Source organism: Aphis gossypii, unplaced genomic scaffold (assembly GCF_020184175.1).
Source record: "Aphis gossypii isolate Hap1 unplaced genomic scaffold, ASM2018417v2 Contig00429_ERROPOS248183, whole genome shotgun sequence".
Lineage (NCBI taxonomy): Eukaryota > Metazoa > Arthropoda > Insecta > Hemiptera > Aphididae > Aphis > Aphis gossypii.
Window position 1 is genome coordinate 195847 of NW_026083100.1, and position 12075 is coordinate 207921.

General features: G+C 31.5%; 3 protein-coding genes across 3 annotated transcripts; 2 read left to right on the forward strand and 1 right to left on the reverse strand.

Annotated features, from left to right (window-relative positions):
- The first annotated feature begins 326 nt into the window (after nucleotides 1–326).
- LOC126554083 (uncharacterized) lies at nucleotides 327–938 on the forward strand. Its single transcript, XM_050209192.1, has one exon. The coding sequence runs from the start codon at nucleotides 327–329 to the stop codon at nucleotides 936–938; it is 612 nt and encodes a 203-aa protein (XP_050065149.1).
- A 5866-nt stretch (nucleotides 939–6804) lies between these two features.
- Nucleotides 6805–9803, reverse strand: LOC126554084 (uncharacterized). Its single transcript, XM_050209193.1, has 4 exons — nucleotides 9793–9803; nucleotides 8731–8957; nucleotides 7288–8020; nucleotides 6805–7237 (listed from the first exon to the last, which is right to left on the reverse strand). Exons 1-4 carry the CDS (start codon nucleotides 9801–9803, stop codon nucleotides 6805–6807), a joined length of 1404 nt encoding a protein of 467 aa, XP_050065150.1.
- A 364-nt stretch (nucleotides 9804–10167) lies between these two features.
- On the forward strand, nucleotides 10168–11800 carry LOC114131879 (piggyBac transposable element-derived protein 1-like). Its single transcript, XM_050209194.1, has 3 exons — nucleotides 10168–10320; nucleotides 10385–10535; nucleotides 10593–11800. Exons 1-3 carry the CDS (start codon nucleotides 10168–10170, stop codon nucleotides 11798–11800), a joined length of 1512 nt encoding a protein of 503 aa, XP_050065151.1.
- The last annotated feature ends 275 nt before the right edge of the window (nucleotides 11801–12075 follow it).

A 12075-nucleotide genomic window follows, 5' to 3' on the forward strand; every position in this document is an offset into this window, starting at 1 on the left:
AAACCATACGTTATCAGTCATTACATCTTCAAAGTAAAAATAGAGCCGGAGAACTTTTATTATTCTTTACCATTGTTGAAACAGCCATGGAGGTGGACTGACGAACTTTTAAATGGTTGTGAGACGTATCAGGCTTTCTTTATGATAAAAAAAGGTAATTTATCTGACGCGGTTCCATATTTCGAAAAAATAATCAACCGAGAGATAATGCTGGAACAAATGGCTCAAAATATTGAAGATGAAGAACAGCAACAGAAAAACCCACAAGAAAAAATAACGACATTTTTGAGGATTTAGGTTGTGTGCCCGAAGAAGTCGATAATGCCATGGATGATTTTCAGGGAAACAAAAAACAGGAAGTAGAAGATAATTTAGACTGGAAAAATGGAGTAGAATCCATGAATGAGGATCAACGAAGGGTCTTCGATTCAGTTTTCCAATTAGTCAAGGATGGTAACAAAATATGCAGAAAGTTCGTTACTGGCGAAGCTGGCACGGGAAAAAGTTATGTCATAAAATGTTTAGTTCACGCTATTCGTCAGGAACTCAAAAAAGATGTCGCCATTTTGGTCCCAACGGGCATAGCTGCTTTTAATGTAGGAGGTTTAGCCATGCACCGATTGTTGCAACTACCCGTTGAACATAAAAGAGGCACGCATAAATACTCTCCACTTTCTGATACAGCGCTAGACGCAATTAGAAAAGCCCTTAAAAATAAAGTTTTGGTGATTGTCGATGAAATATCTATGGTCTCAAATGTCAATTTGTTGTACATGCACTTGAGATTAGTTGAAATATTCAATACATTTGATGACGAAGATGGCTGGTTCGGAAAAATGCATTTGTTAGTTTTTGGCGATTTACTGCAACTGCCACCTGTCAGTGATGGTCCCGTTTTCGTGCCTGTTCCAACCGAAACTTTAAATAAATGTGTATAGTCCATTGCTCCAGTAGATTTGTGGTCTCTACTGAATTACGAATAAAAATTCGTCAAAAAGATGATGACACTTACAAAACAATTCTTGTCAATTTGCGAGTAGGCACTGTGAGTGATGCTGATACGAACATTTTAAAAACACTCGTGATTAATTTGATTTCCATAATCCAGGTGAAAGATTATACAAACTTTGTGATTACGTGAAAGCTCTTAGTGATGCTATTTGCATAATGCCTACAAATGATATGGGCGATACGTTGAACGAGGCTATGTTAGCCAGAAATAACGAACCGGAAATCACACTACACACCAATGATAAAATAGCCGCTAAGAACCCACAACAACAGCAATATACTAAAAAGAAATTAGAAAAAAATGAAGACTCGTCTGTCACGGCTGGTTTGCCCAAGAAAATCACGATTAAAAAAAATGCAAAAGTCATGATCCGACGTAATATTGATACTTCACTTTGATTAGTTAATGGAACTCTATGTGTTGTAGACTCAATCACAAGATCTGTAACCGGTGAGGTTGAAAAAGTCAATGTTAGATTATTGAGTGGAGAAATCCATGGGATTGAACGGATAAGGGTCACTTTTGAAATATCAACTGGCGTTTACGTCAATAGAGAGCAGTTTCCTTTGATCTTGAGCTATGCTATAACCGTACACAAAAGTCAAGGCATTTGTTTAAAGACTGTAGTCATTGACGCAGGGGTGCACAATTTTGCAAAGGGACAAATATATGTAGCCCTATCTAGAGTCACTTCTCTGAATGGCCTACACCTAATAAATTATGATACTTTTAAAGTTGTTGCAGATACACTAGTAATCTTGTAATACAACTTCTTGAGACAAAAATTTAGACCCGACTTGGTAGATTATTGTCTTCCGCCACGGGTTGCCGTGATCATAACCATGTTGAACAGGTTTGGGCTATTCCAAGAGAAATTTTAGAAGTTCAACAGAATAATGATCCAGCAAATAATATATCCAATCTCAGAGGGTTCCCAGAAGACGGTTACAACTCATTTGCAGCGGTTACATTCCACTTACTATTATCAAATCCAACATTGAGGAATCAAATATAAAAACTTCCACCACATCATATCTTGAACGTGATGATCAATAATTACTGGGCAAACAGACTGCAAGATTCGCGAGAATTTATGCTTTTCGCTGGACACGAGTATACGTTTGCAACAAATAATAACATTGTCACGTAGCACAAATAATATTAATAATAATAGGAAAACAAAACAAAAACGAAAGAGAAACAAAACCACAAAAGGTGTATGCGATACTAAGGAAAAGTTAATATATTAATAATAAAAAAAAACAACCTGTCTTTTCTTATAAGAATAATAATTATAATAATGTAACCACCGGAGGTGCGGAGGCACAGCTGCACAAAAAATAGGTATCACGACAAGTACAAAGTCAACGGAGAATATATATATATATATTTGATGTAAAATAACTGTCGCGACAGATGCCGGTCTGCGAAGGCGGCGGGCGGAGATCGATCGTAACGAACGGTTAACGATAGACAAAAACGCCGCCGAAGCTCTCGGTGGTCGCACCCACGCCGCGGGAGCTTCGGGGCTCATCGCCGACTCAGAAACTGGTTCGATTAATCGCTCGGGTGTCCCGATTGATTATCGAACGAGTGGTGATACCTAGGCAAGGGGGTCTAACGGGTGAGATCGTGGTATTCGTGCGACACGACCGTGTCAACATAACAATACCCAACTTCTTACAATCAATTTTGAATAAAAGTAATCAAATTAATGATATCGTTTCGTTCAAGGGTGTTTATATTAAAACTTGCATTGTATGTTCTTGTAAAAATGTGAAAGAATTTCAATAAAATATTATGCGAGTACCCATAATAATGGGTAATAATAGTAATATCGAAAATAACCTATGAGTTAAAAACACTTATGGTTTCGAACGTTCAATTAAAAAAAAACCTGGACCACATGTTTAAGTTGGAACAAGGATACAACTCATAATGTTCAGATTGATCCAAAAATTACCAACAAAATTTTGATTATTCAATTACAGTTGGAAAACTCCTATAATAGCAATCCCGAGGATTATATATTCTGTAATTACAAAATAAAGGCTTTGCCAACGTCTGTACTGAAAATTCACAATCGCACCTATAAGCTACACAGCTGCATTTTCTACGAGAATAATCTTAAATCTGGCAGATACAAAACCAACTGGGTACAAATAAAAAACCAAATCACGAAAATACAAAAGTGGCCCAAGAATTCCAAAACGCCCACATTTTAGTATTCGAAGCAAAATAATTACATTGTCCTGAGATACCACAGTATAACGTGCTTCGGAAAAATAATTGAAATCCTCAAAAAAATTACTTCGGAGAAGTAAAAAAGACTTTCTTTGCATAAGTTGAAGAGATTGGGAGAAAAGATGGAACTTTAGTGTTAATAAAGATGTGAAATCAATCTCAAAGTTCTGTGCCAAAAAGGGCCACGGTTGAAAAAATAGAATTTGGGGCTTAATAAAGAAGTGAAATCAATACCCAAATTATGTGCCTCAACTTGAAAAAATATCTTATTCAAAACAATTTCAAGATGTTCAACTGTGCAAACATTAAAAAAAAAATATTAGCATAGAACGGCGTAAATTACAGTTTGTCAACAAAAATTCATACTAATGAGAAAATTAGCACAAAGCGGCCCTAATTACAGATTATCAACAAAAATTCTAGTCAGACAGATTAACTCGTAAACAAGTCAACAACTCCAATTTATGGCTAATTCATCATTATTGTACGCCGTTCTGTGCTAATATTTTTTTTTTAATGTTTGTGCAGTTGAACATCTTGAAATTTTTTTGAATAAGATATTTTTTCAAGTTGAGGCACATAATTTGGGTATTGATTTCACTTCTTTATTAAGCCCCAAATTCTATTTTTTCAACCGTGGCCCTTTTTGGCACAGAACTTTGAGATTGATTTCACATCTTTATTAACACCAAAGTTCTATCTTTTCTCCCAATCTCTTAACTTACGCACAGAAAGTCTTTTTTACTTCTCCGAAGTAGTTTTTTTGAGGTAGTTATATACATTCATATTATTATATATATAAGGTTAATTTTAATGTTTGGTTAGTAGTATAAAATAGAGAGTTCTGAAACATGAGCCCATGAACTGCATGACCCCATGCAACGCTGAGCCTTACTAACCCCGCAGGCCCCTCCGCCCACTACGTGTGTGACGTATGTTCCGCATGACCCATACCACCCGATCAACTACGTGTGTGACGCATGAGCCCCCGCTGCCCCCTCACCACATCCCGCAGACCACGCCACTACGTGTGTGACGTATTTTTACATCGCCGCCGTGGTTATCAAGTTATCAATTACGCTTATCATTTTATTGTACACGCACCATATTACCGTACTCACATAATATTATTGTACATATTATATTCGAGTCATCATGCACATGTGCGGAAGAACTAATTTATCATATTATTGTACATACACCATATTACCGTACACACACACACACCATATTATTGTACATATATTCGAGTCACCACCGTAAATTTCATTTAATAATATTATTTGAAAATAATTTCGTATGTTTCTCCGACTAACATACAATTCTCAGTATGTCAGCATCTATTCTTCAAAGGTTTCACTGAGCAATAGGGTAGTCCTTAAATTTTAAGTTCAAAAATGTTTTCACCTCACCCCCTAAAACAGTGTATATACATACAACAATTAACTACACGAAATATTGAATCAATCAAACAAAGTTAACCCGTGCCTATTTGATCATAAAGTTTGAACTTTTACAATTTTTCAAAATGTTGTACTTATATCATTAACCGTTGATAAAATAGAAATTTATTATAGATACTAAATTAATTAAAACTACATTTACAAAAATATTTGTTCTGTATATTTTTTAATATCTTCAACTGTTGGTGAGATACATTAATGTTAGTGTTTAAAAATCGGTCTTATCGATATTTTTCAATATTATAACGTAAATTATTACAATTTGTATTTTTACTTATCGATAACTCCAAAAGTTATTTTTATAAATTAGAGTAATAACTACAATGAATGTTCATATAATTCACTGATATTACTTTTATCAGCTCCTTATCGTTATTTTGATAGTTTACGTAAATTAAGCAGCCTAAATTCTCTAGTCTAGAGATTAGTTTAGGAACAGCCGTCAGACGTCACTCGTTTTTAATAGTGTTTGTATTCAATTGTTTTTTTCTGAAAATATTGTCGTGATTTTATAATATTATGTGTTCGAAAAATAGAAATAATGTTTATTTATTGGGTAATGAATGCAGTCAAATTACTGGTGGTAAATTGCCATCCATTAAGCAGGCTTTATTAGATTTTTCTACAACTTACGAGTTGTTAAATTAAATATACGTGAAAGTGCTCGTCTTGCTGTACGTGAAATAGTAATATTTTGGGAAAAAGCAAGAATTCTTGTACAAGACATTCAGCATTGTATGCTGGAAAAATTATATCATGAATGGAGAACAGTTCAAAAAAAGTCTACAAAAATAACCGAATGTCAAATTAAAAAAGAAGTCGTGTTCTCCTCAAAATCGGACGATTTATTTGACATTGCTCATGCGAACGCATTAAATATGTTAGGTAATAATTTTTACTATGACATTCATATTTTGTTTAAAAATGTTTAAAAAAACATTTCTTATTATAGGTATCGAGGAAGATCGAGATTTTTTACTTCTCCAAAGAGAAAAAGGCCGAAAAGGTTATATGATGGACGTTGATACTAAATTGGTTAAAGCTGAAAAGCGAAAGGCTGATCGATTAAAATCATTAAATGAAGCATCTAAACGTTCAAAAATAGAAGCAGAAAAATTAGGTGAAAAAAAATGCATGTCATACTCACCGTTAGAAACATTGTGTGAACTACATGAAAAAGTTAAAATGGCCATACCTCGAGAAAAAAATTATAAGCTTGATGCAGTCGCGTTACAAATGGGTTATGAAGTGGTAAGACTCCCACCTTACCACTGTCAGTACAACCCAATTGAGCTGATTTGTGCGCAAGTCAAGGGTGAAGTTGCAAAAAAAACAGCACTTTCAAAATGACAGATGTTGAAGTGTTGGTAAATAATGCCTTAGATGAGATATCTAAAGAGGTTTGGACAAAGTGTGGTGAACATTGCAATAAACTCCAAGATGTAGATTTCATAAAGGAAGGGTTAAGGGACAGGGCCGTAGCAAGAACCAGTAGCGACCCTGGCAAAATACTAAATCTACGCCCACCTCATCAATTTTTTTTCTACTACTTTAAAAATGCTCATTATTTGAAAAAAAAAATCCCTGTATTGATTATAATAAATAATATAGCACAAGTATATCTTTATTTTATTATAACTACAAAATGTCTTTATTATGCATTATAATTAAATAATAATAACAAACTAAAAAAATATCTAAAATAAATATTAAATCTTTTTGTATTATTAAATGTAAAAATGTTTATCTCATGATTTATTATAATTAATGACAAATTTTAACTTTTCTTGCCTTTATTACTGCAAAGTCATCTATAACATCATCAAATGACATTTGGTCAACCAAACTTTTTTCGATAGACAAAATTACCACACTTGTTAGACGATTTTGATTCATCGTAGATCGTAAGTAGTTTTTTACTATCTTCAGCTTACTAAAGCTCCTTTCACATGTGGCCGTGGTGACTGGAATAGTTAAAAATATTCTTAATGCAACTTCTAGATTGGGATAGAAATCTTGAAGTGTATACATAGTGATGTATACATTTTAGTAAATCTAATTGAGTAGCAGACTGAAATGAAGACATTAATTTAGAAGCTTGAAATTTAAATTTTTCAATTTCCAAAAATAGTTCAGGACCATCTTATCATTTTCATACTTAAGCGTCAAATCATTAACCCAACGTTTTATTTCATCGGATGACATAATCTTTAAACAATTTCCAGTTAAAAATTGGTATTCTGATTTATTTTCTGATATTTTTTCAAATCTCCACCTTAGACTTGTAAAAATTGAGTCTAATGATTGAAAACACTGGATTCTTAGGTTGTTGTCATCTGATATTGATCCTTCATCGTCTGCTTCACATGAATCCTTCCTTGGAATCTTGCGTTTACGTTTATCTTTAAATTCTGATGAAATATTTAAACATTTCGCTGTATTTTTCGCTTCATCTAATGCATTTTCGAATTCAATTTTTCTAATTTCTTCGATTGATCGAATTAGACCATTTATAAGGCTACATGTAACGTCTATTGTTTGATTTTTTGATTGTAATAAAATATTTACGTGATCAATATTTGACTCAATACGTCATTCCAAAAGTTAATCAAGCATATAAATTTTAAATTAATTTGATAAATTAAATTTTTAGCACCCTCTCTTGTATCGTGGTTGAGAGTAATATCATCGCTTAGAGTTTTTAATAATTTAACAATACTTTCTATCTTGTTTTTAATAGCTGAAATAGCTTGTTTTTTTGTAGACCAACGCGTACCACAGTGCGATTTGAACGTAACATTTATTATACTCTTTAACTTTTCCCACCTTGATGTTGATCCAGAAAAATATGTATACATTTTTTGAACTATTCCAAAAAATGTAGTGATAGTTGAAGATGTTTCTGCTGCGTGCACTCCAACCAAATTCAGACTGTGTGCAGCACAAGGAACAAACACAGCCAATTTATTTTTTTGTAAGATATGCGCTTGTACACCATTATAAATACCAGCCATATTAGAACCATTATCGAAGCCTTGGCCTCTGCAATCATTAATATCTAATCCATCATCAAACAATTTTTTGGTTATTTCACCAGCTAATCCAACACCCTTTTTTTCCTGTGTAGCTATAAAATCAATAAAAGTCTCTTCAATTGTAACTTCTTTATCAATGATGCGTACGTATCGAATTATTTCTGTCAATTGTTTCTTATGAGATACGTCAGGCGTACAATCGAAAAGTATGGAAAAGTATTTTGCTCTCTTAATTCTATCTAATGCTTCGTTTTTTACTTTCCCCCCTAAAAGTACAATTAATTCATTTTGTATTGTTGGAGGAAAATAACTAAGTTTATTTTTACTGGTACAACTATTAATACTTTTTATGTGATCAAGCAATACGGTATCATAATGACTAACCAACTCAATTAAACTTAAAAATATTCCACAATTTTGATTAAATATTTTTTCTGATGAACCTCTAAGAGGTAGATTATTATTTGCACAAAACAAGATGATTCAAGTAACAATTTTCAAAATATGACGCCATTTATTTATTTCTTTTTGAATAATTTGCTGTAACTCATCGTCGATGGTTTTACCATCATTCAATTTTTTTTGAATTCCTTCTTATCGTTTACACAATTTTAATGAGAATCACTATTTTCATGTTCACAAACTCAGGGATTTAAATGTTTCCAATCGAAGAAGCCACCGTCTCAATATGAAGATGACCTAATCTTGTTTTTATTTGAAAAAAGTAAACAAAGAAAACAATAAATAGCATCTTTTGAAATGCTATATATAAGCCATTGCCTCCGAATCTTTTCACCGTTTTTAATAATTTTATAAAACCATTTTCCCTCGAAACTCCTACGTTCATCATTTAATGGAAAATTATAATTTCTATCTATATGGAAGGGTTTTTTTCAACAATTATTAATCTTAATTTATCCGATAGATTTGGCCAACAACTTGGATCACTTAATCTTTAAAACTGGAAATTCACTACCTTCATCATATACTGGATGCTTAATAATTATTTCATGTTGTTCATTCGAACTTTCCTCTCTTTCACTAGTTACTACTAGTTTTAATTGTTTGTTTATATTTATTAAAGGAGATTCATTAGATTGTATTTCATTTTGGGTGTCAGTTTCTTTTCTATTCTCCTCCTTTTTTTTGTCGATACCTAATAAGGGTAAAGATTCTTCGAGTGAATTTGAACTTAGATCTATACTATTAGTATTGTTAAGCCAAACTGCTAATCTGGATGATAAACACTAATTTTCTTTTGTTTTTTTTCCTCTGTTTATCAAATCATGATCCAGATGGCTTTTTAGATGGGACATTTTTGTTTGACCTAATAACACATTTTTCTATTAAAATTATAAGAATTTTATTAAAAATGCAATTTTGGTAAAAGAAAAACCGTTAACTTATTGATATCAAGTATCAAACTAATGTTTAATTAAAATATATATCGACGGTGTTTTGTAAAAAGGGCGTAATCCACAAAAAATTGAATTTTTACTTTTTGGTATTAAAATTTTCAAAAAAAAAAATGGCGGATTTTTTGGTGATAACGGCGTTTACTTAAACGAAACTGCATGTTAGCTATAGCAAAATAAGTATATACAAACGCCCTAAACAACAACAACAACAAAATATTTTAAAATGCAAGAAGGGCGTCTTCCATTTAACAGGTTGACTGCCATGAGACCCTTATGTGGGTCACATGATGTTTGTCAAAATGTTTTTGAGATAATTAATGATTTTGTTAATTCTGTTTTTGTCATAACTTATCAAATAATTTTTTGATAATTTTTTGTAAAAAGGTATTATATAGTTTATGGTGTTCTAATATAGAATTTAACCATTTTTTGGTGTGACCCACGGGTGTGTCACACAAACTTTTTGGCAAGACTTTAACAGGTTGACTGCCACGACTATTTTTACATACTTTTTAAAATGTTCATGTGACACATACATGGGTCACACTTGATTTGCAGTTTTTTTTCCGTGACCCTTATGTGTGTCACACAATACATTTCGTATTTTTATCGTGTCTCACCGGTGGGTCATGTTTTCAGTATTTTTATTATCAATTCTTTATCAGCAAAATTTTATAAATATTTTACCACTGATAGCGCATGGAGATTATAATTTTTTTCGACATTGCAAAATTAATTTTATATTGCTCACTTATAATCTCTTTGTAAATAAATTTATTTAATATCACTGTTAAAATATGTCATATGATTATTTAACACTAAGTTATAGATAAGAATGTGTTGTTTAAGCGTGACCCGTATTAGTGTCTCACCATATCATATAGATAAAATAAGTCAAAATGTTAAATAAAAACGGTTGTTATTATTAATTATTTTTATTTTGTTATACTCTCATTTATTTTTAATATTTTTATTATACATTAATATTCATAAATATGAATTCTAATGATATTTTTGATGCCCTCAATGAGAGTTATGACGAGTCATTATTTTCAATGGACGATACTGACTCTGATCCAAATTTTAATCCTGTAGGAATCAGTAATTCAGAAAGTGATTCAGATATAGATCCAGAAGGCATTTCAGAGGTATAATTTTATTTTTAAGAAGATGAATTATTTTGTTATTTATGATACTTAAATTTGTATTTAGGGTGACTTAAATGTTGATATACCAACCCAAACATCAACAAATATTCTTCCAGATTTAAAAAATTTGACATGGGGCCCAGCAGATAATGATTTACATGATTTTACATTTAATCCTGATGGATTAGATATTGGAATTAATGATGATATTTTATGTACACTTAACAACGGAACACCTATTGATTTTTATTATTTATTTATTGATGATGAAGTTATATCATTAATTGTCACTGAAACAAACAGGTATGCAAATAAAAAGTTAGCTTCACCAAATATAAAAAGACATTCTAGATTACAAAAATGGATTGACACCAACGAATCAGAAATAAAAAATTTCCTTGGTATCATAATGTATATGGGTACAGTAAACATGCCAACTATTGCTAGTTATTGGACATCATCTCATTTGCTAACTTCTCACTTAAGCCATATTATGAGTCGTAACCGATTTGAACTACTATTATCTCACATACATTTTCAAAATAATGATGTTGCTAACCTAAATAACAGACTTTATAAGATTCAAAATATTTTAGATTTGTTAAATCAAAAATTTAAACAATGGGTTATTCCATCACATGGTATGTGTATTGATGAATCAATGATTGCTTTTCAAGGACGCCTTGTTTTTAAACAATATATTCAAACAAAACGACATAGGTATGGAGTTAAAGTTTTTAAACTGTGTGTTAGTCCATGCTACACACTCAAGTTCAAGATTTATTCTGGTAAAGAATCTGAGGTTGACAAAAATGATAGTGTTTCTTCCAGAATTGTTATGAACCTTGTAGATGAGTATTTAGATTTTGGGCGCACACTTTATGTAGACAATTGGTATACTAGTGTTTCCTTAGCACATCAACTTCTTGAACGAAAAACACATTTAGTTGGAACACTCCGTTCAAATAGAAAGTATAATCCTGACTATGTTGTCAAAAAAAAATTAAAAAAGGGCCAAGTAATAGCTCAAAAAAGTTCATCTAAAGTTATGGTATTAAAATTTAAAGATAAAAGAGACTTACACATGTTAAGCACAAAACATACAGATAATATGGTTATGGTTCCAAGAAGAGAAAATAAATCAAAGCCAGAAGTAGTATTAGATTATAACAGAGGTAAGTCTTTTATTGATCTTTCTGATCAAATGGCTTCATATTGCTCACCTCTTAGAAAATCATTAAAATGGTATCGTAAGGTGGTATTTGAACTTCTTCTGAATACATCAGTTGTATATGCTTTATGTTTGTTTCAAAAAACAACTGCAACACGCATTAAGATAACTGATTTTAGATCAAATTTGATAAAATATCTGACATTCAAACCCAATATGAATCAAGAACTATCAAACAAACATGTACTCACAACAGCCTCAAGAAACAGATGTGTTCAATTTTACTTGAATATTGCTCAAGAAAAATGAAGAAAATATTCTCAAAGTCATTGTAAAAAAGTCACAACAAAATGTTTTATTTGCAACAAACAATTATGTGTTCCTTGCTTTTTTGTATTACACAAAACATAGACTGATTATTATTACCTACCTAAACTGTTAAATTAATATATTATTATTATGTTTTAATGTTTTTTTTATGAAACAAGACTTTACTAAACTAACAAAGAGTTAATATTATTTTATTTTATTTTTTTATTGTTATTATTATGTTAAGTTGATTTTTTATGAAATAAGACTGTTTA

Coding starts and splice junctions, on each gene's coding strand:
- LOC126554083 (XM_050209192.1), top strand. CDS start 327: ATGGATGATTTTCAGGGAAACAAAAAACAGGAAGTAGAAGATAATTTA.
- LOC126554084 (XM_050209193.1), bottom strand. Junction 8,021..8,730: donor GCATCCAGTATATGATGAAG/GTAGTGAATTTC, acceptor TTGTACTTTTAG/GGGGGAAAGTAAAAAACGAA. Junction 7,238..7,287: donor TTGAGTCAAATATTGATCAC/GTAAATATTTTA, acceptor CGTTACATGTAG/CCTTATAAATGGTCTAATTC.
- LOC114131879 (XM_050209194.1), top strand. CDS start 10,168: ATGAATTCTAATGATATTTTTGATGCCCTCAATGAGAGTTATGACGAG. Junction 10,321..10,384: donor ATCCAGAAGGCATTTCAGAG/GTATAATTTTAT, acceptor ATTTGTATTTAG/GGTGACTTAAATGTTGATAT. Junction 10,536..10,592: donor AATTAATGATGATATTTTAT/GTACACTTAACA, acceptor TTGATGATGAAG/TTATATCATTAATTGTCACT.